The 25,439-nt window shown below is 35.8% G+C and overlaps 3 protein-coding genes across 3 annotated transcripts; 1 reads left to right on the top strand and 2 right to left on the bottom strand.

Annotated features, from left to right (window-relative positions):
- The first annotated feature begins 4,151 nt into the window (after nucleotides 1-4,151).
- On the top strand, nucleotides 4,152-4,656 carry LOC122075573 (ethylene-responsive transcription factor ERF098-like). The gene has a single exon (XM_042640646.1). It carries the CDS (start codon nucleotides 4,199-4,201, stop codon nucleotides 4,601-4,603), a length of 405 nt encoding a protein of 134 aa, XP_042496580.1. The 5' UTR covers nucleotides 4,152-4,198; the 3' UTR covers nucleotides 4,604-4,656.
- A 9,686-nt stretch (nucleotides 4,657-14,342) lies between these two features.
- Nucleotides 14,343-15,063, bottom strand: LOC122075284 (ethylene-responsive transcription factor ERF098-like). Its single transcript, XM_042640257.1, has one exon. It carries the CDS (start codon nucleotides 14,991-14,993, stop codon nucleotides 14,598-14,600), a length of 396 nt encoding a protein of 131 aa, XP_042496191.1. The 5' UTR covers nucleotides 14,994-15,063; the 3' UTR covers nucleotides 14,343-14,597.
- Nucleotides 15,064-21,256: 6,193 nt separating this feature from the next.
- Nucleotides 21,257-23,013, bottom strand: LOC122076136 (RING-H2 finger protein ATL16). The gene has a single exon (XM_042641439.1). It carries the CDS (start codon nucleotides 22,593-22,595, stop codon nucleotides 21,504-21,506), a length of 1,092 nt encoding a protein of 363 aa, XP_042497373.1. The 5' UTR covers nucleotides 22,596-23,013; the 3' UTR covers nucleotides 21,257-21,503.
- Between the last annotated feature and the right edge of the window lie 2,426 nt (nucleotides 23,014-25,439).

Here is a 25,439-nt window from a genome sequence, read left to right as displayed (position 1 = left end):
GAATACCCATCAGAACAATTGTTTTTTTCGTCATTTGTCATACGCATAGATAATAGAGATATACTTGAAAGAGAAAAACTTGCCAGATCAGCTCATCCTCTATTTTGGGTAAAAGACGATCTATTCATAAATGCGAGCAATACGCGAAGAGAGAGGGTTACAATTTCCCTTTAATCACGGAAAGCAAGAGGGTTACAATTTCCCTTTAATCACGGAAAGCAATTGGGCCAGATTGTCCTGCTCACATTGACAATGCCCTCCGGACTAGGGAATCAACTACAGCATTTAATTCCCATTGAATATCACAAACTTACAATCATCAAACTTAGAGACTAGCAAAAGAACAGCCCACCTTAGTAAATTCAATAAGATAATTAAAATATTTATCACATGATAGATCCGGTTGGTGCCCAATTTTGTGGGCAAATAGATCCCAAGGTCGTTTATTCACAAGTAAAATTTCAATCCGAATAAAGTTTGCCAAGTGGAAATTAAAGTTTCGCAAGTATTGGAGAATGCACTGCAATGGTGAGAGTATTGTAAGTAATGGTGTCACATTCCAGCCCGAACCAATCAGACTGAGCAAAATTAGCTGGTTTAGCGACACCAAACTAATGCTGACCGATTCAACTTTCATTTAGGATTTTTAGAAACCGGTGGAAACCATTGAAACCAAACTGATAAAAAAAAAAAAAAAAATAGAGAAAATTTTCCATTAGATGTATATGGAAAACCGAAATTGAGCTGGAACGACCTGAACCATTATGGAAATAGAAACAAAACCGAAATCCAATCGGTCTGAAACCAAACTACACCTTACCTGTTCGGCTTGGCCCATTATGTAATGAAAATTGATTCAATCCGATCATAATTGTACCAAACCAACACACACCCCCTATCATAAGCATGCATGGATTTCCTTTAAACCGAATAATTTTTTATTGAATTGGATTCTAAAATTTGATATATGGCTAATTCAAAATATATACAAATTATCCAACATTTAAAATTACCACATCATTAATTTTCGTGGCAATATAAAAAGAGTCATCATAATAAGCTTATCAAAATCGAAGTGTTTGATGAGCTAAACTATGAGTTTTTTTATATGGACTAAAGCAAGTGAACAACACTAAATACCCCCATCCCAATGTAAGTGGCTTCAAGGACGTAAGAGGAGTCAAACTTAGAACCACACGTTTCTTGAGGAAGGAGTCCCTTGCCAACTCATCTACTCCCTTGGGGTTAAGTGGTCATTTTTCTTAAATCAATTTCCTATATAACAATGGAGAGTAAAACAACTATCTCTCTTTCTGGAAATGATGTAGATGTATATTCTTTGTTTAATTAATGCATTTTTATTTCTTTATTAAAAATAAATAAAAAAAAAAAAAAAAATGAGAACCTTTTGAATGAAAATTTCCCAATTTGTAAACATTGAGGAGTCTTGAGTAGAGTGGCTATTGAGTCGAGCTAATTTACCTACTCTTTTTTTTTAATCCCGAATATTATCTGGGACTTGGGATTGCCTTTAGAATTTTATTAAAAATGAAACTGATAATAAAAAAACAAGAGAACGTAACCCGCCTTACCCAACCCAGGAGAGACAAAAAATGATATTGATTGCCAATTTACCTACACCAAATGCTATTTCTTTTAACACCTCAAAATATGGATCTTATGATTGATTGGTTAAAGTGGGAATGCAATATCTTGAATTCAAGTCAGATTCAAACGTTTCTACCCCAAAAAAAATTTGGTAAAAGATTCAAGCATAATAATAATAATAATAATAAGGGAAAAGGCTTTCTGAGCATGAGGCATATTACATATCCTCTCACAATGGATTATTATGTTAATTATTTTTTTAATAAAAATTAATTTAAAAAATTATTGTGAGAAGGTGTAGAGTAACCTACTTGCTTAGAGAACCTTCTCCCATAATAATAAAAGATAGTGTGGCCCCTACACTAGCACAAAGACAATGAGAGCACCTAGAGAAGCATCAATATGGGTGGGATTTCCACCTATTAGAAGGGTGGGGTGGCCATTTCACTGCCCATGTGTCTAGGCGTAGGAGCCATGCTACCTTTTAGGCTATTTTTTCCCTATAATGATGTCCATGTCTTAGCTACACTTCCCCATGAGTGTGGTACCAGGCTTATCTATAGCGTGCGCTACAAGGTATTAGAATAGGGCTGGGAGCCCTCAGACATGTAGCCCTATACATTGATGCACAGCCGAAGGTGCTCCCAACCGTTGGATCTACACTACACGTCATATTGCGCGACAGAGGAACTTGATCTGTAGTGTACATTAGGAGGTAGCATTTTTTAACCCTAATAAGAATAAGAAGGGGAGAGGTTTTGTGTGTGATTGTGCACAGGTAGACCCTCATCCCTTTCCAATGGTTATATGTAAAAGTGTCAATTCCAGGCTTGCACGGGTAGGCTTGATTGAGCTCGACAAGTTTATGTCCCAACCTAGATTGGCCCGATTAATACACTTGTCGGGCCCAATACATTTATAAATAGGTAGTACATGGTGCAGTCGCCTAGCTCGACGGGCACCCGGCTAGCCCGACACATTTACAAGCCCGACTTGAACTGACTCATTTAAGCCCACCTAGCCTGACCCCCTTTAATACTATTTGAATTTAAAAAAAAAAAAATTAATACCATTTGTGTTTAGTGCTAAGGCTATGTCATATGTACAATTGGGATGGTGGTGATTATTATATGAGCATTCATCTTTTTCAAGCATAATTTAATTGATTTAAACTTGCTCAATTTGGGTTGTGTAGGCATAGTTAGATCGAATACCTTAGTAATTTAGCTGCTTCCATCTTTGGCTTAATCCATTTTAACTATGGGATCTTTCTTTGCTATGCCCATATTTGTCTCATTTTATTGTTATTTTCAAGCACATTTAAAAAATCAATTTTAAAAAAGACCCGTTTAAAGCCCATTTAAAGTTAAATAGATCTATGACCTAGTTAAGGCCCGATTAAAGCTCGAGACCGACTAGCCCGATTATTAGTTGTACCCCATTTAACTAAATGGGTATTCATAATGCAACCCTAGAAATTGGCCAAGCCCAATCCGACCTGATCGAGACTGGTCGGACCCAACCCAACCAATTAACACCCCTAGTTTTATGCATGATTGTGCAATAAGCCGTACACAAAACTTTTTACTTAATAATAATAAGGGGAAAAGAATGCTAACTAGTTCCATGATTGCATCCTCTACATTCAGACATAGATTGTTAATAATGAGGGAGAAAGTATGCTAACTACTTGCATCCTCTACATTTAGACGTGCTACATGAAGAGACTGACTAACCCCATGTGGTCAACGACTTTGCCTGCCCTCCTGTTAACCCGCATGTTCATTGATACAGTAGTCACATAACCTGTTGGCATTCTTTCCCTAATAATAAATCATCACACAAAACGATTTTTTTTTTTTATATATGACAATGATGGCATAAGTGGGTAACTTTATTTATTTATTTATTGGGTAAACTAGTTTTAATGCGAGGCGGCGCGCGAAAATGAAAGGCAAATTATTTATCCTTTTATCATAATTGACAACTTTTTAATGATGGAAAGATCCAATCCACCCTTAATTTTGTTCATAGTTTACAGATACAGAGGATTTGCTGACTTTATCTACACTTGTTCTATCAAAGATTCAACCACAATCCCAAACAGGGATTACATTGTCTGTCTTTTGAAAAGGATTTTTGACCCTTCGAATGGAGTTGTTTGAACATCTTTCAACTGGTTGAACCCAATTCAATATCAACTCTTGTTTTCCTTCAAATATAATATATGATCAAGAAGCTTCCTCGCAGGTGGCAGAAGGATTTTCCCTCTGAAATGTCTATGTAGCAGCAACTTCCAACCGTCAAACCTGACTATTATTATATAATACTAGTGGGTATTGATTATAATTCGCACTCCATGACAGAATGAATGACTCCTCCATGCATCTAATCTTTTGAATTTGCCACCAAATTTGAAACCTTTTTTGAAAGCAATAGCAAAGATACTTAGAACTTGGAAATTTGTCGAGATCAGCAAAAGGGTTCCAGTTCCAGATTTTGCTTATTTGTTTCTCAAATAAGATCGATTTAGTAGCAGAGCATGGAAGAGGAACCTTCGTCTTCAACTTCAACTTCAACTTCAAAAGAGATGGAAAAGCCAGAGGTGAGATACAGAGGAGTTCGGCGACGGCCGTGGGGGAAATTTGCTTCGGAGATAAGAGACCCATCTCGGCGTGGTGCTCGTCTCTGGTTAGGAACATTTGATACAGCAGAGGAAGCAGCAAGAGCTTATGATAGAGCTGCATTCTCTTTGAGGGGTCATTTGGCAATCCTTAATTTCCCCAATGAACGTCATTCTTATGATTCTTCTCTGAATGCTTCTACTGTTGCTGTTTCTGGTCCTCCTAGAGAAGAAAAAGTTGAAACAGGAAGTGAAAGTGGAAGCAATAGAGATGTGATTGAGTTTGAATATCTGGACGATAAGATTCTGGAGGAGCTTCTTGATGTTGAAGCAGAGGACACCAAATCCAAGAACAAGGGCAAGAAATACTGAAACTTTGATTCAACTTTTTTTTTTTTTTTTCCTAGTAACTGTGCCTTCTTATGCTTCCAATCTGGTTTTTTACCAGTCTTTATTTCGAGATTAATGGAAAGAGATTCTTCGAAAGTCCCAACTCCCGCCACATTTTACTATTTTACAAGTATGCCTCAACGATTTGTCAAGTTTTAATCACTGTTAGCTCTGCCCAAGATCAAATAAAATAATAACAAATTTGGTAAAACAAGTGAAACCATGCAATAAAAGATGACTTTCTTGTTTGGGTTGTCTCCCCTGGGGATGGTGGTGGCGGTAGTGGCCGCGGTGGCAAGCACGGAGGAGGTGATGGAGATGACGTTGGTGTTCTAGTTTGGGTCATTTTATGGGAGATCTTGGCATTAGTATTAATAGTTTTCAAGATTTCATTTCTTTGACTGCGAACAGGGGTTAATTAGCCATAGTCTGGGTAGCAGATAGATTTTATTACTCATTCTCTAACATCCTTCTCTGCCCTCTTTAACTACCTTGTGATATGTGATCCAAATTCCGTCAACCATCAATATCCATTGCCTTCCACCCTTGAACCTATTTGTGGTCCAAATTCATCTACTATTGAAAATTTTCTTCCTCCGTCTTCCCTCTTTTTTGGTTACATTTTGAGGAGGGAAAAATTTTCAAAGAAATAATTGATAGAGTTCGGGGTTTGAAGAAAACCCTACCAGTGTGCCTAATATAGAATCTAAGGAGAGCATTTTCGGCATCCTTATCCTCGTATACTAGACGACCATGACACGTGCCCAAACGCAAGTGCTACTCCCTCGACCTCTTATGTTAGGAGCTCGAGGGAGTGGGGGCATATGATATACCAATATACTCATTGACCAGTCATTGAAGAGGTCGAAGTACGTAAACAAGATACTCCCCCGACCTCCTATGCTAGGAGCTCGGGAGAGTGGGGGCATATGATATACCATATATCCGTTGATCAGTCAATGGTCAGGAGGTCCTACCCCTGAGCTCATTAGTATGAGCATGAGAAGTCCTCTTCGACCAACAAGAGGGACCCCGACCTCACGACCTACTAGCACACGGAATCCCCATACTAATGGCCAACTTAAACTATGACTAAGGTAACTAACCAGGGTTAGGGGGTTATCTAACTTCTGGACCTCACCATGTTCAAGTTAGCTGTTATAGGATCTTACCATGGTCAAGTTAGCCATTATAACAACCAACTCAGGTTGAGTTAACCGTTATAGGCCTGGCCAGCTCAAGCCACGACAAATGATGATCTCTCCAATGAGAAGAGGACCCGTGTTAGCATGCCAGAGACCCTCGACCAATGAAAAGGACTCAAGTTGCCTATATAAGGAGCACGTAGCCAGGGTTACAGGTAAGACTCTCAATCGACTGATTACCCTACGTAAGAATAAGGATATTGAGACCTAACTTTGGCATCAGAGCCTGGTCCCGGAGCTTCCTCCGGGCCAGCTTCTAATCCGAGTTGTGCAGATTCGCGTCACCTGGATTTATGCAACAACAACCCTATTTCTTGGGGTTCAAATGGTGTCTACTACACAAGTTGTTGTAATGGCTCATGTGAGGGGAGATTTTAGGGAATCGATAATAAATAAGAGCGAGGGGTTGTTGTGCCCCATCTCTATCACCCATATTTAATATTCTGCTAAGAAGAAAAGAAATCGGCTTCTAATTTTTCGCATTTATCCCTCTCTTTAGAACCTATTAGCAAAGAGTTACTCAAGGCCTTAGTTATTTAATTCTCCGAATTATTCGCGAAGAGTCACTCAAGGCCCAAATTCGAATAGAATTTTATCGAATTTCACAAATAATTCTATCCGAATCCGAATCAAATAAAAAATTCTTGAATTTTTCAGAATTTTTTTTTTAAAATTCACAAATAATTCGGCCAAACCAAATTTTACCCCAAGAAAAAAAAAAAGGGCCTTAGAAATAATGTGATTATTATGCATTTATTACCCCAATGTTACTTTTCTTCTTGTTTTTAATAGAAGCCGACAAATCTTATTTTTTCTGAGATAATCTCTCACCCTTCTACCAAAAAAAAATATCTCAACCCATTTTGGTTTTACTAAATCTTCCGGCCATTATTCTCTCTAGTCTTTAATGTGAACATGCATATGGTGGGTGACATGGGTCAAATTGAATTTGTCCTTAGTCCGCTCCTCTCAGCTTCTCTTTCTGATTCAATTATTTGAGTAATAAGAAATGACTTTAGGAACAAAAATTATATTTTTTATATTTATCTTTAAATTTTAAAATTTTAATTTTTATATCATTTGTATGTTATGTACATATGATAATTGATAAATAATATGAAACAAATATTACAAATATTAAAAATAACATCCATTTTGTCCGCTTTTTATTTTTGTAAACGAATGATTTTCGAACCTGAATTTTATCATCCCTGTTTTTTGACCGATATTTTGACTTAATCATTGAATTAATAAAAAGAATTATTCCGAATAATTCCTGAATTCAAATTAAATAACTATGTTCAAGGATGACAGTTGCTCTATTTCTTCCACGAAAGAGACTCCGGAAACATTACCTCATGAAGATAGTGTAAATCCAAATGAAAATATTTCCTTTGTCAATATTACCTAATGACAGCTTTCTTCTGCCTGTCTCACCAAGGTTAATGCGACTGATCTTGAAAATTGCACACAGAATCATCGCATTAGGTTTTCCGCATACTTTCTTTGATCAATAGACTGGAGAACTTGATTTGTGTTTCCTATGGATTCCCTTTTGGTCTATATTGTTGGTTATTTTGTTTGTTTTGATTGGGATTTTCCCCTCGGCTAGCATACTTGCCATTTTTTTTTTTTTTTTCCTTTTTAAATTTATATGTTTTTATTTATTTGAAAAAGAAAAATATGTGAACATATTAGCAACTATGCTAATTATGATAGAGATATTAGTTGTTCTATATTACAAGATTAACCGTTGCTGGCAATCTATAAATTGGTAGCAATGCTCATTAATTGTTAATTATAAAATAGAAAAAAGAACAGACAAAACCAACTTAAAAGATGTGGATCACTTCCTTCAAACGATATGGATCCAGATATGAATTTCTATCGAATGTCTAGTATATTATTTTTATATTCAATGATTCATCATATTGATTTAAGTGATTAAATTCTAAAAGGTAAGTAACACCATTAAGAATCTGAAGCTTCTACGAAGGTGGAGATTGAATACCAATTATAAACTTAATTGAGCTGGTCTGTAATTCTTGTGACACCTTTGACCTTCGGCCTCATGTGGCAAAGTCAAAATGTTGATGATGAAAGGTTGTTTCATCTTTAATTGTGCTATCATCCTTGTCAACCAAGGGAAGAAAAATGAAGCTAATTATATCCTTAATGCAATGAACCCACTTCTTATATAGATCCCTCCTACTATCCTCGTGTTTGAAATCTTGAAACCTAGTTTGTTTTAGTCATGTCTTGATCATCAGAAATAATGACATTCCATAAAAAGAATCCAAACCTTCTTTTTCTTCCTCCATGGTGCACCAACCTTCATAGAAGTTTCAGTCTTGAAATCAATATCAACATGATGAAGAGAGAATTTCTTCACCCATGGATTCTAGTTTGTTTTCATTATCTGTTGGATGATCCTAGAAATGAAGAAGAATAGAAATCCATTTATTATCATCGGTTCATTTTTTGTTCTTGAGAATAAAGTGGGATAAAAAAGATTGGTGAGAAATAAGTTTAAAACAAAAAACCACTTTAATTTGGAACTTCTATCTTCAAAAAAAAAAAAGGAGAAATAGAAGGGGTGATTTTTAACGAGTACATGGATAATTTGATGGAAAAAATAGTAATTTTATGTTAAAAATAAAACTTCACATGCATCCAATGCAATTTCAATCGCCACCAGCACCTCCTTCTCCTCCACTGCCACCAGCACCTTTATTTGCCAAGTGACAAAATAAAAGGTTTAAAAAATCAAGAATGTAGAAAAATTAACACCAATGGTCGAGACTCTGGAGTATTTGAATGTATATTAATATAAGAGAAGGCATTTGATTTGGACTCTAAAATTTGATACTTGGTTAATTCAAACTAGCTACCTCTAATGAGCTTTTTTTGTCTATTTAAGCAATGTTTTAATAATGCTAATACAAAGATAAGTTATTGAGTTTGTGTGAGAAATTTGCATGGGCTGGCTGGTCAAGTTCAAGCTCAGACTACAAGGTCCAACATTCCTGCGGGCTTGAGTGTCTTAAACAAATTGAAATAGATTGAGGAGAAGCATATCTCTAAAAGTTTGGCAGTAACACACGGGATTTGACCCATATTCTCTTTTTCTTTGTTATGTTTCCAATTAGAGAAAAACTCATTTGCATGGTTCCATATCAATAAATTTATGGGATGCCTAGTTCTACTATGCCTTAAACTCACATAGGTGGATAGGTAGAGAATATCTAGGGACGCGAGACAACTCTCCCTAAGAAACTTCTTTAATTATTTTATAAATCTTTAATTTGATAATTAAGATTGTACAATTGGGAGAAACTCATTAAAAATATTAAAATACCAGTTCTTAGCAAAGATCTTGCACTAATTCAATTCTTTGTTATCTCTATGAAGTCTTCATAAGACACTAGAGGTCCTTTCAGACCAGGTAGAAATCAAAACAATTGCCTAGCAATCATCTTATGCAAAATTGAACCTTATTCAATAAGAAGTAATTCTAAGTCATATGTTCATTTGATAAGACCCTATAAGTTCTAAGGGTGTCATTACAAAAATAAATAAATAAAATAATGTGGGTGCATTCACATTTCAGACTATTAGTTTTTCTTAGAGTTGTCATCAAGTTGTATATTATGGATAATCATACTTTTTATGTAATTACTTGCAAGAAATTAAAACATATATGACTTCAATTATCCATTCAATAAGCCTAATTAAATAAGAGTGTAAATATTATATTTTATTTTTCTTGGTAAACACAAATATTTTATGATTCACCTGACCTTTTTCTACTCAAACCTTTTCTTCGTCAACTTTTAATCATAAATTCAAAAAATAGTTATTTGATAATATCTCTATGAGTTGACCTTTGACCTGCTTATTTTAGCTAAGCTTTCAACCAAGAAAAATTTTGGTATGAAACTTGTCAAAGTTTAAGACAAATTTGATTCAAATTAAAAAGACAACAAATTTGAAAATAGTTTAACTATTTAATTAATGTTTAATCTAACTCTGACTAAAAAAAAATACAAAATTAGAAAAAGAATAGAAATAGATGTCCATACATATACATATATTACTAGAACCACTAAAATTTTAAGCAGAATATCACCACCACTTAAAACTACAGCATATTTTGCTTGGTACTTCAATAAAACTAACCAAATTATCATAAACAAAGTATTTGCTTTAATCTCAAGGAGGTAGTCGAGTTGGCAAGGGATCTTTGCTTCAGGAAACGTGTGATTCTGAAATCAACTCCTCTTATCTTCTTCGGGCCATTCATATTGGAGTGTCTAGTACTCTTTGCTGCTTTTTGAGAAAGCTGAATGATTCTCATTCAACTCTGGTATGATACTGTTCATACAGTTGTGGGGTCAGTATGAACCCCGTAGGACTAGTCAGGTCAAAGGCCTAGATACAATACTTGTTAGCAAAAAAAATAAGTATTTTCTTTATAATTATTAATTATTTTCATGAAAGCATTTGCTTGTTTTCTGTGATTAAATATTATACTGTTTACCCAAGGAAAAAAAAGAAAGAAAAAGGATGCAGATTGATCTCATTATCTCTTGTTCAACTAATAGACTTTGATCACCTACTACTGTACCGGTTGAAAAAAATGGGGGTGGGGGAAGGATAAGTTATAACAAGATGGAGGTGATGTCATTTGACTAATTTTAAGTTGTTAGAGGATATGTCATATGTGATTAGTAAGGATGAAAAAACTCGTAAATCTTCTAAGTATCTTCAACTTCATCAAAGTTGTGAAGTATTTTAATATACATATTTCACAAGATACAGTAAAACAAATGAATGTGTTTTCTCTTAAAAAAAAATTTGTTGATCATATAAAGTTTTAAATATGAGATTTTTTTATTGGCACCCTTAAGGTATCGAATAATTTATAATCTTATTTTTTGGTCCTTCTAATTTAATTAATTGTTTGCCTTTTAGTATAAGATTTTTTTTCCCAATAAAGATAGATATTGTTATTTCATATTACAATGATAAAGTCACATAGAAATTATTTTTGAAAACCCCTTTTATACCCTTAACTCAAACAAATTTTGAGAATAAGATAAAAGCAATTAAAAGTAGATGTTAAGTTCTAAATATACCTATAGAGGTGTCATTACTTCCTTTAAATAAAGTTGAACACGTGAATAGGGTGCAACCAGGCAAGGATGGGCTTTTATCTTAATTATTTATATTTTTGATATAGCTAATGTGCGTGTGTACGAGCATAAGTGTGTGCATGTGTACGTGTGTACGTGCATATGAGAGAGAGAGAGAGAGATCCAAGCCCAGCCTTGCCCTGACCCCAGGCTCAAAAATCTCAACACTACATTAGCCCAAGCCTTGAAGTTTTTGGATGGATTTAGGTGAGCTCAGGCTTACTGGGCCAACCTTGAACCCTACACTTTTTTTTTTTTTTTTTTTTTTTTCCGGGTAAGGAAACCCTACAGTTGAACTTTGAGATGCCCAAGCCTTGAAGTTTTTGGATGGATTTAGGTGAGCTCAGGCTTACTGGGCCAACCTTGAACCCTACACTTTTTTTTTTTGTTTGGGGTAAGGAAACCCTACACTTGAACTTTGAGATGCAATTGAGTGGGTTTGCTAGAACGAAGTTTCACTAACATTGCTTATTCCTATTGTGAGCAAATGGTGTTTAAAATACATTTTAGAAGAAAATAAAATTTGATTTTAAAGGTCATAAAGTTAAAACCTTTATTTGAAAGGTGACTAATTGAAACCAAATGTTCTATTCAATTTTTTTTTTTTTTTTTTTTTTTGTCAATAAATAAAAAACTGTTTCTACAAAAAAAAATGATAATGAATGGGCTTTCCTTTGTAAGTATTACGATAATAATTTTTAAAATTTATTGTATTTAAAAAAATAAATAAATCAGTATTTCCTTTCCTTTCTCATTTCTTGCTCATAGCAGTCACAACCATAATTCCAACCCTAAACTTGAAAATTGATCCAAAAGAAAAACTTTAACCTGAGCAGGAGGGTACTAATGACCAAAACTATTCCTGAGCTCATAAGTGCATGGACCACTATGATGCCCCCAACAGTACATTGGGCCTCATCTAGTACATCTGATGAGAATCTCTTAAGCCACGACATCTGACCTTTGGATTGGATTCGGAAAAAATAATTTCAAACACAACCAAATGGGGGTCGGGTCAGAACATAATGATGGAAATTGCAAGATGATTGACATTTCGATATAATAGAATACTACAGGCAAACATGTGTACTAGATTTCTATTTACTTCTAAAAGCATCAGAAATGCCTTTCGATATTTGGTTTAGAATTTCTTATTTGACCTATGAGTGGGCTCTCAAAAAAAAAAAAAAAAAAAAATCTATGAATGGGCAATAATAACAACTCACCCCTATTCCCAATTAAATGGGATTGGCTACATGGATCCAAAAGAGGGAAAAATTATAAAATAAGTAAAACTAAAGGAACATTCAACTCCTCAAGAAAAATCCCACCTAGATGGGGTTGGCTACAAAAATCGTTTCTCTTTAAACTTTCCATATCTTTCCTTACTATTTCTCCTATAGTTATTTTAGACATGACTAAATCATTTTTAACTCTTTCCATCTGAATCTGATCACTCTTCCTTATTGGTGCATCCAAGGGTTTCCGTTGAACATAATCGTACCACCTCAAATAACTTTCGCGGAGTTTGTCCCAAATTAGGGAAACTCCCAAATCAGCTCTAATACAACCATTTCTTACTCTATCTTTCCTATTTTTTCTAGACATTCATCTCAACATCCTCATCTTTGCCATACTCAATTCATCTTATCACGCTTTTTGACTTCTCATCATTCCACCCTATATATCATAGCCAATCTTATGGCTATTCTGTAGAATTTTCCTTTCAGTTTCAAAGAAATGCATCGGTTACACAACACTTAAGATAAACTTCTTCATTTTATCCATCCTACTTTAATTTAATTATTTGGGAAGCATCATCCTCTATATCATCCTTCTTGTTTACCTCACCCATTCGGACTCTAAATAGGCCATGACCCAAAATAGGCCAGTCAAACTTACCTAATTGGACCGACCACCCACAGAACAAATGAAAAATAAACACTGGCCGTAAGCCTATATTATGTTTTGATTCTAAGCCTAAACGCCACTGAAATGACAACCTATTTTCGAGAATATGATTCGTGTCTGCATGAAAGATGCAGTGGTCTTTCTTTTGAGGTTTGTAAATTTCATTTTGGTGCTAAATGTTTGGCCACTTCAATTGCTTTGGTGAAAGATTTCTAAAACAAAATTCAAGCCCAGTATTTTTTTTCAGGCCCAAAACTTTAAACTCGGTAGTGATCAATAGACTCAATACTGCACACATTAGGTCTATGGTCCAGGCCAAACGGTTCCCTAATCAAGTTTCCTGAGCAATATCTTTCTTGGACCCAAAACAAGAGCATCCTCTGTCTATGAGGAATTATACTAATCAAGCTAGCTTATAAAGAGCTTAAAGCAATTCCCACTTCATCAAAGCAGATGACATAGAATATTAAGGAATATTTTGGAAAAGACTGAGAAGTAAGAAAGACCATGGGTTTATTCCTAGTGATTCTGGTTGAGAAGAAATTCCCTCATAAAAAATGATTCTTTCAGCTCCTATCACAAAAGGGTTCAAAGGGTTCATGAATCTGCTGATGCTGAACTCTTTGTTGAAAACGAAAAGTTAAAATGATGTAGAAAGGAATAGAAAATGCAAGCAAACAATTACACAATGCAAGGATTTACGTTGTTGTTCGGCAAGATTAATGTCTATGTCCACCATTAGATGAGATCTATTGATTCACTATCAATTGAAAATAGGGTTACAATCACTTGTTCTCATGCCTCTTTCAGATTACTGAAAAATGAGCCATCACTACAAATTTATAATGAAACCTATATATAGAGACATATTATTAAAATACCCATATAACAATAGCGGTGTGAACCCACTAACGCAAGAGATAGAATACAAGACATCGTACCCACAACACTCTTTACGCAAATCATAGGAAGGCTCAAGAACAACAGGTAGCTATGTAAATGAATAGGAGAATTCCTCCCTCAGACCCTCAGTTTTGTTAGAGGAATCAAAAAGTGAAGATTTCAATACAGTTTGCGGAACAAGTCAGACCATGAAAATGATGGAAAAAGCATCAACTTTGATCACCAATTTTTTTTTGGTCTTTATATACCAATCTCACTGTAGAATCAGAGTCAACCTATCCAAGAAGCATGCACCAAAGAAAAATAGAAAATACAGATTCTGTTGACAGTTACATGCACCATATAAATTTATTGATCAATGAACATAAGATGAAAACCTTCTCAAAACATGTATATGTCAGGTTCAAAGGACTGGAAGACTAAGAAAAGACCTTCCCTTGAAAATTTAAACTTCCCCCTTTCTTTCTACCTTTGAAGATGCTTAGTTCTGAACTACACACTTAATAATGCATTAAAAAAGCATACCCATGTATAGACTATAAAAGCTCATATATTCCAATAACTCAATTTTACAACAGTAAAACACCTGATCATGAGAGGATGATGATCAGCAAAACCAAACAACCATCCTTTATGATGAATTCCAACTTTCAAGCCAACCAAACAAGAAAGAAAGAAAGAAAGAAAGAAAGGAGAGAGAGAGAGAGAGAGAGAGAGAGAGAGAGAGAGAGAGAGAGAGCCCAGGTGGGAAAACCCACAATCTCACTTTTTCTTGTTCTTCTTCTCATCAGTAGCAAGAAGCTCATCCAACAGCTTATCATCCAAGCACTCCAATTCAATAACATCCTTCCCAGCATGCCTTTGTTTCTCTCTATTCTCACGCAATGAAGATGAAGATGAAGAAGAAGACCCAGATGAACGATGAGGTTGGGACGAAGGATATTCATCTGGGAAATTGAGAACAGCAAGAGAACCTCTCATCCTAAAAGCAGCTTGATCATAAGCTCTAGCCGCCTCCTCAGCTGTACTAAAAGTACCCAACCAAACTCGCACACCATGTCTTGTAGAGTCGCGAATCTCAGCTGCGAATTTACCCCATGGCCTTCTCCTCACTCCTCTGTACTTAACAACTTCTCCCACTTCCTTGTCTTCTTCCATGACTGCTGCTTTCCTCCTCCTTCTTCTTCTTCTACTCACTGACTTCACAATGATGCTGCACAAGGGGCGGGCGGGCTGGCTAGGCTGACTTACAAGTAACAACCCCCCTTGCCAATGGCATTTTAACTGGGAGGGAAAGGTAAGTGATTGGACATTTAATTTAGAGGGTCAAGATCTAATGGCGTGGAAGATCCAATGGATGTGAAATAGCCACACATGTTATAGAACCTTTTGAGAGTGACGTGTTTGAGTACATTGTACATGGATGGTCAATGTGATGGCTTCTTTTTTTTTTCACTTTATTTTTATACCACCTAAGTCCTAAGCTATGGTTTCGTCTGTGTTTGATTATGAGAATGGGGAAGGGGGGGAAGGTGGGGAAAGGGGGGGAAGGAGGGGAGGGGAAGAAGATAAGATTATTCTTCTTCTTAAAGAATAAAAATCTAATCTTTGTGATTAGGTTTTAGTTAATAAGGTTTAGGGTTGATTAATTTAGCCTCGTGTTGTTTGATACCCACAATAAAAACCAGCTGGGATACCGGGGACCGGTTTGGTCACGTGGATTTAACGCTTCCTTTAATTGATAAAAGGAAGTATGACACGTGTTGTGGGTCCCACTTCTTAACGTATTATCATTTGTCACGAGGAATGTAATATTGATTCCCTATGACGTAAAAAGAGTATTCATTTCATTTGCTTACGTCGTTTGACTTTTTAAACACCCCCCACCCTCTAGTGGAAGATTGGAAGCATCATTAGTGAAAGACAAGCTAGTGAATAGTGATTTATCGTTTAGAGTTGGAGAAACCCATGTGAAAGGAATTTTTCATGCCACAGCACATGGGGAGAGTAATTCCTCTCCCCCGCACTTGGGATCTCACTATCTAAGAGTGAAATAAGGATTGATTGGGCTGGATTTCTTAAAACTCTAGTTCAATTTTAGGTCCCTAAATTTCAATTCAAGTCCAACTCAATCTTATTAGGTTCATATCTGGGCCTAACCCTATCAGACTTATGCCAACCCAACCAGGCCCTAATTGATCATATTTGGACTGAGTTGGCCCTAGTTGGGTTTGATTCTTGCTAAGGTCATGTTAATAATGATTGGCCCTGATTTTGCCATGTGTCCAATGCATTAAAAAACAGAAAAAGAAAAAAAAGAAACACCAATAGATCAAATGATCAATATGCAACTAAAACTATGAAGTACAACAAAATAATAGATTTTCAAGACACCTAATCATAATAATCAATGGCACATTCTATCAAAAATAATAATAATCAATGATGCAAATTCTATTATTCAAAATAAAAAAGGATAGAGTGGTAGCCCTAATTATATTATATAAATCATTGTTAAAATCAAGGTCAGATTAAGTTGGGTCAGGCCAGGGTTGAGCTTAGGCTTCAACTCAAGCCAATCCAACCCTAAACCAAAGTCAGTGTTGTTTAACCCTAACTCAACCTTAATGTTAGAAATTTTAATCCAAACTATATTTAGGTTCAGGTCGAATTCAAACCATCAAAGTCAGACTTACACTCACACCACCATCTATGGAGTTCGAATCAACTCCCCACATGAGGACAGGTGAGGACAGATCTAAACTCTCCATACGGAAGGAGTCATGTGAACTAGGAGTGGGTTAAGGGTTTAGATCAGTCCCCACTCACCACCGTCCCCATGTGGAGGGTGGATATGGGACAGCAGGACCAAATGAAGAGAAGATCCAGACTCGACCAATCATAGTGTGAAAAAATCCTGACTTTTATCATCAAGAGGGCCCACATACAGTGACTAAAGATAGAAAGTGTCAATATAGTCCCAATATGGTCATGATAAAAAAAGCCAATGTGAAAGGATTCTCACTTTGTGGACGGCTGGGGATCTTCTTTTAATTAACAATTTAACTAATCTCTACAAGTGGGATTGGCAATCTGATTCTCTCCCTAAAGTCTAGTTTTCTCTTTCTTTCTTTTTTTTTTTTTTTTTTTTTTGTTTTTTGGGTAGAACCCTAATGTGGTTAATGTCTCATGTGACTTTGGACTAACTTCCATGGATTCAGAATAAAATATCTAAAGTTCAAATAATAGGTCAGAAATCAAGCTGAAATCAGTCAAAACAACCTTTTCAAGAACCGGAAAAAAAGAAAAAAAATAAAAAAAGAAAAAAAAAATTCTATAGGGGGGAAGCTGATTCCAATTTTTATTTTTTTAGACCATTAGAAAATATTATTGGTTTTGGGTTACTAGTAACTAATCCTATTTATTACCGATTAAGAAAGTAAAATAAGGACGGTTCATTGAATGTCTCACTTTTCATTCATGGTTTTAAATAATGGAATCGAATGTTTATCACAAAAATATATATTGGTATCGAATCAGTATTGATCTTGGCCGATATCAATGTAGATATGAATCCATTGTAACAATTTGTATTGAATTTTATTCTTATTTTTTAAAAAAATATATCATTTTTGAATGATTTTGTCTTTACTATGAACCATTACACTGATAGCAATACAATTGTTTCTTTCAATCAAGGTTTCAAAACTCAGAATGGAATCAACTTAGTAGGATAAAGCATGATTTTATGCATATTGAGTTAAACAGAGTTATGCTAAGTCAAGTCAAATTTGGGATGTTTCAAAATCGGAATCAAATCAGAATCAATGGAAACCAATCTCTCAAGTTGGAATTTGTTAATCAACAAAACTACATACCCATTGGGTTGTGGGATTTCTATCTTCCTTTCTCTAGAAATGAAATTAACTTTCATAACAATTTATTTTTTTCTTTTTCTTTTTTATATCTTCAAAGCTTCATATAGTTTGGAAAAGTAGAAAGAAATCATGGGGAATGCAAATGAAATCAAAATAAAAATAAGGTAAAAAATTATTTTTAATTGGGCCTGTCATACCTAATCATGCCAAATAAAAGAATGATGTGAAAATTGGTGCTAAACCAAATAAGTTTGATTATAACCAAAATAAATAATGAAAGAGGATATAGTAGCAAGACTCTTTTCAATCCCAAATATATGTCTTAATTTGCACTCTTTTGGTAAATATAAAATTTTACAATATTTTGTTTTGCATTCAGCAAGTGGTCATGCATAAAACCTCTTCCCTATAAAAAATAAAGGATTGAGTTTTCCTCCATCCATGACTAAAGGAGAATTAATCCCTTGATCAATGGGATAGAATCGAATGATGAATATAAGGTATTGAGAAACAATAGTGATATTATCAAACATTCGCACAATAGGGATAGACATATAAATTTTCACCAAAATTAAATATTTCCATTTTTCAACTAAATTACTTGATTTTTTTTTTTCTTTCTTAAGAAGATTACTTGATGATTAATTTGAACAAGAAAATATGGCAAGATTGAGGAGTCACTTCAATTATGAAAACGTTCAACTACCATATTTCGTGGGTCCATCGCTCCCCCCCCCTCCCCAACCTAATGAAACATCCTTTGCCGTGGGTGTGGCGGTGCGACAAGCATCAGAAGGCTGGAACGACATTGGGATATGTGCCGATATCATCTCGATCATCCAATGTTCATCGCACCACCACAGCCACGACAGACAATAATCAGTCCTTAACCCAACCCAGTGGGAGTGTTCCATGGGATGATAATATATATATATATATATATATATTTTTTTTTTTTTTCCGAAAGGCTAATCAACTAACTAATCTAATTCTTGGATGCATTCATGTGTTAGCCTTATGTCAAATCTCAACAGAAAACTCAATCATATGCACATCTTGTATTGATTAAACATTGAGCAGAGTTGTTTCTTAATTATGCCAACTCATGATTTTGGATTCAGAAATATATTTATTTATTTTTTTTTTGTAATGGATTCAGAAATATATAACACCTTATGTATGCCATGCATAAGTAAGGTTAGAGGGCGATGTCGCCAAAGTGTCCTCTTACGCATGGATTTAGGGGATGGTATGGTATTGGTATTGGTATTGGTATTGGTATTCAATACTTATTTGGATTGGATTGAATCGACAAGTATTGATCGGTTTTGCCTTCGACTTTTTTAAAAAATATATATATTTTTTTTATCCTTAAAACGATACAGATAACTGATCCAGATCAGCCAAATATTGTAAATCGGTCTCAACCAATATCGATACCCTATGACTAATACATCCAATACGATACCGATACATAAACCATGCTCTTAGGTTGAAAGCTTATTGAGAGCTTCAGACACTTAGAGATTAAATCATTAGTCCCTCGCTCCCGAGATGGCCGTCAATTTTACGGCTAGGAATTGAAACTTGGGCCTGATAAATGGGCTTGGGTTGGGATTTCCAGCCAGTCGGTTGAGAATTCCCTTCTTCAGGTTTTTGGCTGGGTTGGGTTAATGTTGAAAAATCAGTGTAGAAGACTAAAGGAGTAGAAGAGATTGACTTATAATATCTCCGTTATATTTATTAAGGGCAAGAGAATGGTCACGGCTAGTGTGGCTACTGTGCCAGTGTGCAAGTGAATAGGAAAACAGCTAGAGGCATCGATCATAAGGGAACAGGGCAATCTTTTCACGCAACATATATCTAGGCATAGAGGACACAACCAGTTAGTGTTATGGTTTAACTCTTGTACATTGGGCACCTTATCGGTCTGGTTTCAATTAATATAAAAGACAAATAAAAACCAACCCAAAGCCAATCCAGTCGCCCAATTAGTGCCCAGAGCCATCCAACTCTTGTAAGGATTCGAACATGCATTTCATCACATGGGCATGTATCCCCAGGTCCCTCAACCATTAAATGACTAATTGAACAGTCCAATAATTAGAGAGGATCTTTTTTTCCCGTGACACCCTTAATATTACCTATACTCTCTTTGAGTCTGTACGAGGCAAACTCAAAAAAAGTGGGAGCTCCAGCCTCCAAGTCCATGCTCAATAAGAAAACAATTAAGATACATAAAATCTATTGAAGCTCCTCATTAAAATAATGTTTTGGGGCAAGTGTTTGTGCCTATGTCAATGGAAATTTTTAAATATTACTGGTCTTGAGTTTCAGAGCAGAGGAAAGGCTTAGGGGAGAGAACCAATAAAAAAAGATAGTTGTGTAGCAGATCTCAAAGATAGTGAAAGACATAAGCTGTTCCTAGATGCAATCCTGATTCAAACAGAGATTTTTTTTTTTTCTTTAGATCCCATTGTACATAGACATAGGAGAAGCTGCAATCCAGTGTCAACTTATTTCAACTTCTGGAACATTGTGCCTTGAGGCTCTTAACAACTCACCCTCCATATTCATTTCCTGCAAACAGAGGTGTCCCCACTAAGCTCTTGTTCCTGTTCTCTTGTTTGCAACGCTGTAATCTTTCAGATCTTCCCTTCAACATTATATTTTATTTCCCCATCTGAAACCCATCTATCTAGATCCAATCTTTCTTCAGAGCCTACCAGTCCCTACACAAATCTGTTTCTCTTTTGTTTTCTTCCTGTTCTGTTCTGTTCTGTCCTACAAATTTCTAAGCCTTAAAAGCTGCATTACTGGCTATAAGGAAACGGAAAGATGGACCACTTACCTCATTGAAGAGCAAGAATACAGAGTAACAGACAGAAGCATATCATCCATTAGAAAAAAAAAGGACCAAATAATATTTCAAAAAAGACTATAAAGCTAGTGGGCTCTCCTTGAACAGAACCAGATCAATTTAGGAGGTAATTCTAAGGTCTATTTGACTCTATTGATTAGATGAAGAAAGAGAAGACTAAGAAGACTTTTTTTTGGGTTGGGTTTACTAGAAAACAGCATATGCAGGTCGACCAGGCAGAAAGAAATAGCTGTTCTTGATGGCATTGACCAATAATTTGGAGTATTTTCTTGATTGAATTCTTGGGTTCTTCTTCTGGAAGGAATCCTTAGAGGGAATTTCTAATTAGCTACAGTTAATTGGGCCCATTCTGCATTTATCTTCCTGTAATCATTCAAAGCAAAATTTTCAACTCAAATCTAATCAAAATTCATTATTTCTCTCTCTCATCAAGATTGGAATCTTTCCTTGGAACAAAGTTGATCATTTCTAAAGATGGGGACCCTCTTTCTTACTTTTCTCTTCTGCTCCTATTTTACACTTCTTCTAAAATATCAAAAAAGAAAGCAAACACAAGCACTTTCTTTTTTCATGGAAAGGTAGAATCTAAAGATAAAAAAGAAAAGAACAGAAAAAGAAAGGGTTGCAAACACCCAATCCAAGCTTAGTGGATTGAGTAATGATGGTTATAATCAATGCCCACGATTCCATTACTACTCATTTCAAGCTCCTTTCCAGTTATGTTGCTTCAGCTTCACATAATCCCAAAACTCAAATTGCTATACAATAAAATCAAACTGATCCTACTTATCTCACATTAACCTTTAATGAATGGCCTCCTAACAATTTTAATGTTACACTAACAGAAAAGGGTAAAAATAAAAACCAGAAAAGAAGGATAAAGATAAACAAAAGATGATCTCTCTTTCTTCAATTTTCAAGTTCAGATTGGATAGGAAGAACAGCATTCCTGGATCCTCTGCATTGGCTAAATGAAAAGAAAGATCTGCGTACTCTGCTGCTACAAGCTTCACTAGTGCTAACCTCATTGAGATGCCTATTATGTTGTATAATCTCTTGGACAGATAAGTAGAGCTGCCGATCGGCTGAGGAGTCCATGGAGAAAGATCTCCTGATGGGCTGGATTGAGAACTGATCATCTTTCTCTCTGACATTAATACATTCATCTCCCATGCTTGACATATGATGGAACTTCCTTGTCTTTTTGGGTACAACAGGTCTCTGCTCTAGCTTCCTTGGAGAAGGGCTTATCGATTGAACTGAAAGCTCTCCTGAAATCCCAGTTCCTTGACGTCTATGGCTTGATTGACCAACACTCTGTTCATCCCTCAATTCAATTACTACAAAATCTTCATCCCCACCAATGCTACTCCCCATAAATGGAGTTGGATCCTGAGGAGAAGAGGTGGGTGCGATGATTTGATCAATGGGAATTCGGGTTGTGCTTGAAATGCTTGATCTGCAAAGGGGGCAGTTGGCATTGCTTTGGAGCCATACATCGATGCAGTCAATATGGAAGGCGTGGGCGCAATTGGGTAGAACTCTTAGGCTCTCTTCTTCCTGAAACTCATTCAAACAAACTGCACACTCGATAAAGCTCACCATCTCTTCATTTTCTTTATTCTCTCCTCCCTTCTTGAACTGAATAATGGGGATTGCACGGATCAGTACTTCATCGAGGCCTCGACTCAAAACTGCCGGAGAATATACCATTAAAGGGTCCTCATGTCGTCGAGCTTGTGAAATAGAAAATCGTCTAAGGAGATCAAAACGGTGCCAGTTCAAGCAGCATTTGATGACGAAGACATAGTAACTCACCAGTAGAATAGCTGTTGTTGTGATTCCAAGTATAGCAATGGCTAAGATGGGGAAACTAGTGTCCGAAGAAGAAGAAGAAGAAGACGTGGGTGACCCATAGATCGTCTGTTGTTGGTGGCTTCTGAACGGAGGAGGAAAAACTTGAGTTCCATGTTGATAATAAAACCTGTTCAGTAGATCCATGAGAGAAAGGATCTGCAGAAGGGCTTCTGAAGAAAATCCAAACTGGGTTCGAAAGCAAAACAAAGAGATCTTCAGAAAAAAGAAGAAGGAACGAGATTGGTTAGTGGGTTCTGTCTAAGGACATGAAACGCAGGTAAAACCCGTGTGGGATGAAATGAGTAATTGATATGAATGCCATTAAATGCTTGGAGAAGAGAGATTGAAGTTGTAATTAATGTTTTCAAAAGTTGAAGGAGAAACAGTGATGGAAATGGAGAAAGAAAGAAAACCCAATTGGGTTAAATGAGAAAAAACTGCAAGAGACTTGGGAGAAAGGGAACAAAGCTTTGAAGTGGTTTGCTCTTCATTGAACTTTTTCAAGAAGAAAGAGAAGCAGAGTTGAAGAAGGGACCCTCCTCCCTCACAGACTATAAAGATTGATCAAGTCTATTGATACTCTCTATAGAAACGTATTATGTAAATTTAATTGAAAAATACGAATGACGCATTTTAATAATAAAATTCTAGCCGGTGGGGAATTTAGAAATATCCAATTGGGTTTATCTGACAGTCAGAGATTCCAATCAAACGTCAAAGAAATTCTATTCACATGAGGGGTCTTTGATTGGATGAGAAGCCTAAGTTATATGAATAATGGAGAGGGCCTAACATGAACGTGTTTTCTGATGAGAAGTCAAACCGTGTAATGCATAACAGATACTGAGAAAATATAGAACCGACACACTCTGCAGTGTATTTTTATTTTTTTTTTAGAGAGAGAGATGGAATGGATCCTCTCCCTCCTTTATGAGATCTGGATTGCCATTTCAGTCAAAGCTTTAGAGGACCAGCGGGAGAAACTGGAAGCAAAGTGTCTCCCTTTGCTAAGTCTTTGAGTTCACATGAGACATATATGTACATGGGCTGTGAGCACAGTGAGAATCCAACGATGACGAAAAGGAGAATCCATATATAAATATTGAGTAAAGTTGCAGAAGAAATCTCAGTTGATTCTCAAGGTTTGATACTTAATTCCCTAGAGGGAGTTATTTAGACTCTTCATTCTTAGGTTTTGACTTCATGGAGGGAATGATATTGTGGCCCCTCTAGACCATCCATATCTTCTAGATGCAACTTGTCTCTTGAGCTTCTTCACACTAGGAGGTACTACCCTTACATAATAAGTCAAGAGTCCTACTACTTTCACATAGAGTGGATTTCATGTGTGGATCAGATACTATACATAAGAATGATTCTCATATGAGGACTTGATCAGATCATCAAAATCAGTCGATTCATATATAAGATCTAGGGTTAGGGCAGACTGTGATCTATTACGACGAATCCCTTTCATATAAGGACCTGATCAGATCATCAAAATTTAGCCGATTCATATACAAGATCTAGGGTTAGGGCAGATTGTGATCTATTACGATGACTCCCTTTCATATAAGGACCTGATCAGATCATCAAAATCAGCCGATTCATATACAAGATCTAGGGTTAGGGCAGTTTGTGATCTATTACGAAGAATCCCTAATCAATTGATTCTCCAAACTATGAATCATTGGGTGGACCTACACAAGGACAATGAAAACACTCTTCAGTGCTACAAGAACTTTATGGGTTGTTATATAAATCTACTGTGGTGATAATTAAGGCATAATTTACTAACATGCTCAAAAGAGGTGTTTTAGATTGGATTTAGAGATTAGGTCAAGTTAGGTTAATTATGTCAAACCTGTGAATCCCTACCTATCTAGAAGGTATGGACCATTCCATCCCATCAAGGTGGACGACAGAAATTCAAGATAGAGTTTAGTCTCCTTTCTGTTTTTCAGCCAGTGATACATGACAAACTGAAGGGCTCCTCTCCTAGGTTTACTTACTCCCCTTGAGAGTTGAACATGAGATGGGTTTACTTAATTGAGATGGGTTTACTTAATTAGAAGTACTGTTCAAAGTTAGGTTGACTTGCAGTCCATTAAATAATTGATCTAATCAATTAAAAATTATCCTCATGGGACAGCTCTCTTGAATTGAGGACAAGCTAGAAACCGACCATATATGGTGTCAGTAGCTTCATGGCCTGCCTTGGATTTCAGATTAGATTATTGAAACTAAAGATGGATTAGGAAAAGGAATGGAGTTGCCAATATTGATTGAGCTAAGCAACACAACAAGAAACCCGTGTTCCATACAGTTAAAAAAAGAAGAAGAAAGAAAAAAGAAGTTGGAAATGAAAGCTCCTTGGCCGATGTGGGGCCAATGAAGGGGTGTACATGGGTATAAATAGGAGTTGAGGTTATTTTAATTTTATAGCGGTGAGAGTGTCATTTTATGTTAGAATAAACACCAATAAATACGAAGAAAAATAAACATAGATTCACGCCAGATAGAGATTTAATGATGTTTATACACTGATGTGGTGTGCTATGTTCTTGGTAAAAAAGAAGATGATTCGCTATGTTAAAAAAAAAATTACAATGAAAATCTCTCTTAAGAACACCAAAATCACGGCAAAAAAACTCGTCAAAAAATCCTAACAGGAAAAAACCCCAAATCTCATACTGCTTGCTCAACAAGACAATAGTATATATATATATATATACTCCTTCAAGTCGGGCCGATATATTGTACCCGATCCCTTAGCTACTATTATATATCTCAGAAAAAATTCCATTTGAATTACCACCAAAATATGTCAAAAAGAATCAATTTTCAAAACGGATCAAGAATGAAAGTCATAATGTTAAACATCTTGCTTTTGAAAGCATCATTTTCTTTCCTTAGTTTTGTGTATATCACCAGAGCTGAGAATGAAATGATCCACTATGTCCCAACTCAGAACAACCATCCTTCTCC

The sequence above is a fragment of the Macadamia integrifolia genome, chromosome 4, assembly GCF_013358625.1.
Source record: "Macadamia integrifolia cultivar HAES 741 chromosome 4, SCU_Mint_v3, whole genome shotgun sequence".
Taxonomy (NCBI): domain Eukaryota; kingdom Viridiplantae; phylum Streptophyta; class Magnoliopsida; order Proteales; family Proteaceae; genus Macadamia; species Macadamia integrifolia.
Note: the sequence above shows the minus strand (reverse complement) of the source record. Positions and strands in the feature narration are given on the sequence as shown.

What these genes read in the sequence shown, in the direction of transcription:
- LOC122075573 (XM_042640646.1), top strand. Translation starts at nt 4,199, where the DNA reads ATGGAAAAGCCAGAGGTGAGATACAGAGGAGTTCGGCGACGGCCGTGG.
- LOC122075284 (XM_042640257.1), bottom strand. Translation starts at nt 14,993, where the DNA reads ATGGAAGAAGACAAGGAAGTGGGAGAAGTTGTTAAGTACAGAGGAGTG.
- LOC122076136 (XM_042641439.1), bottom strand. Translation starts at nt 22,595, where the DNA reads ATGGATCTACTGAACAGGTTTTATTATCAACATGGAACTCAAGTTTTT.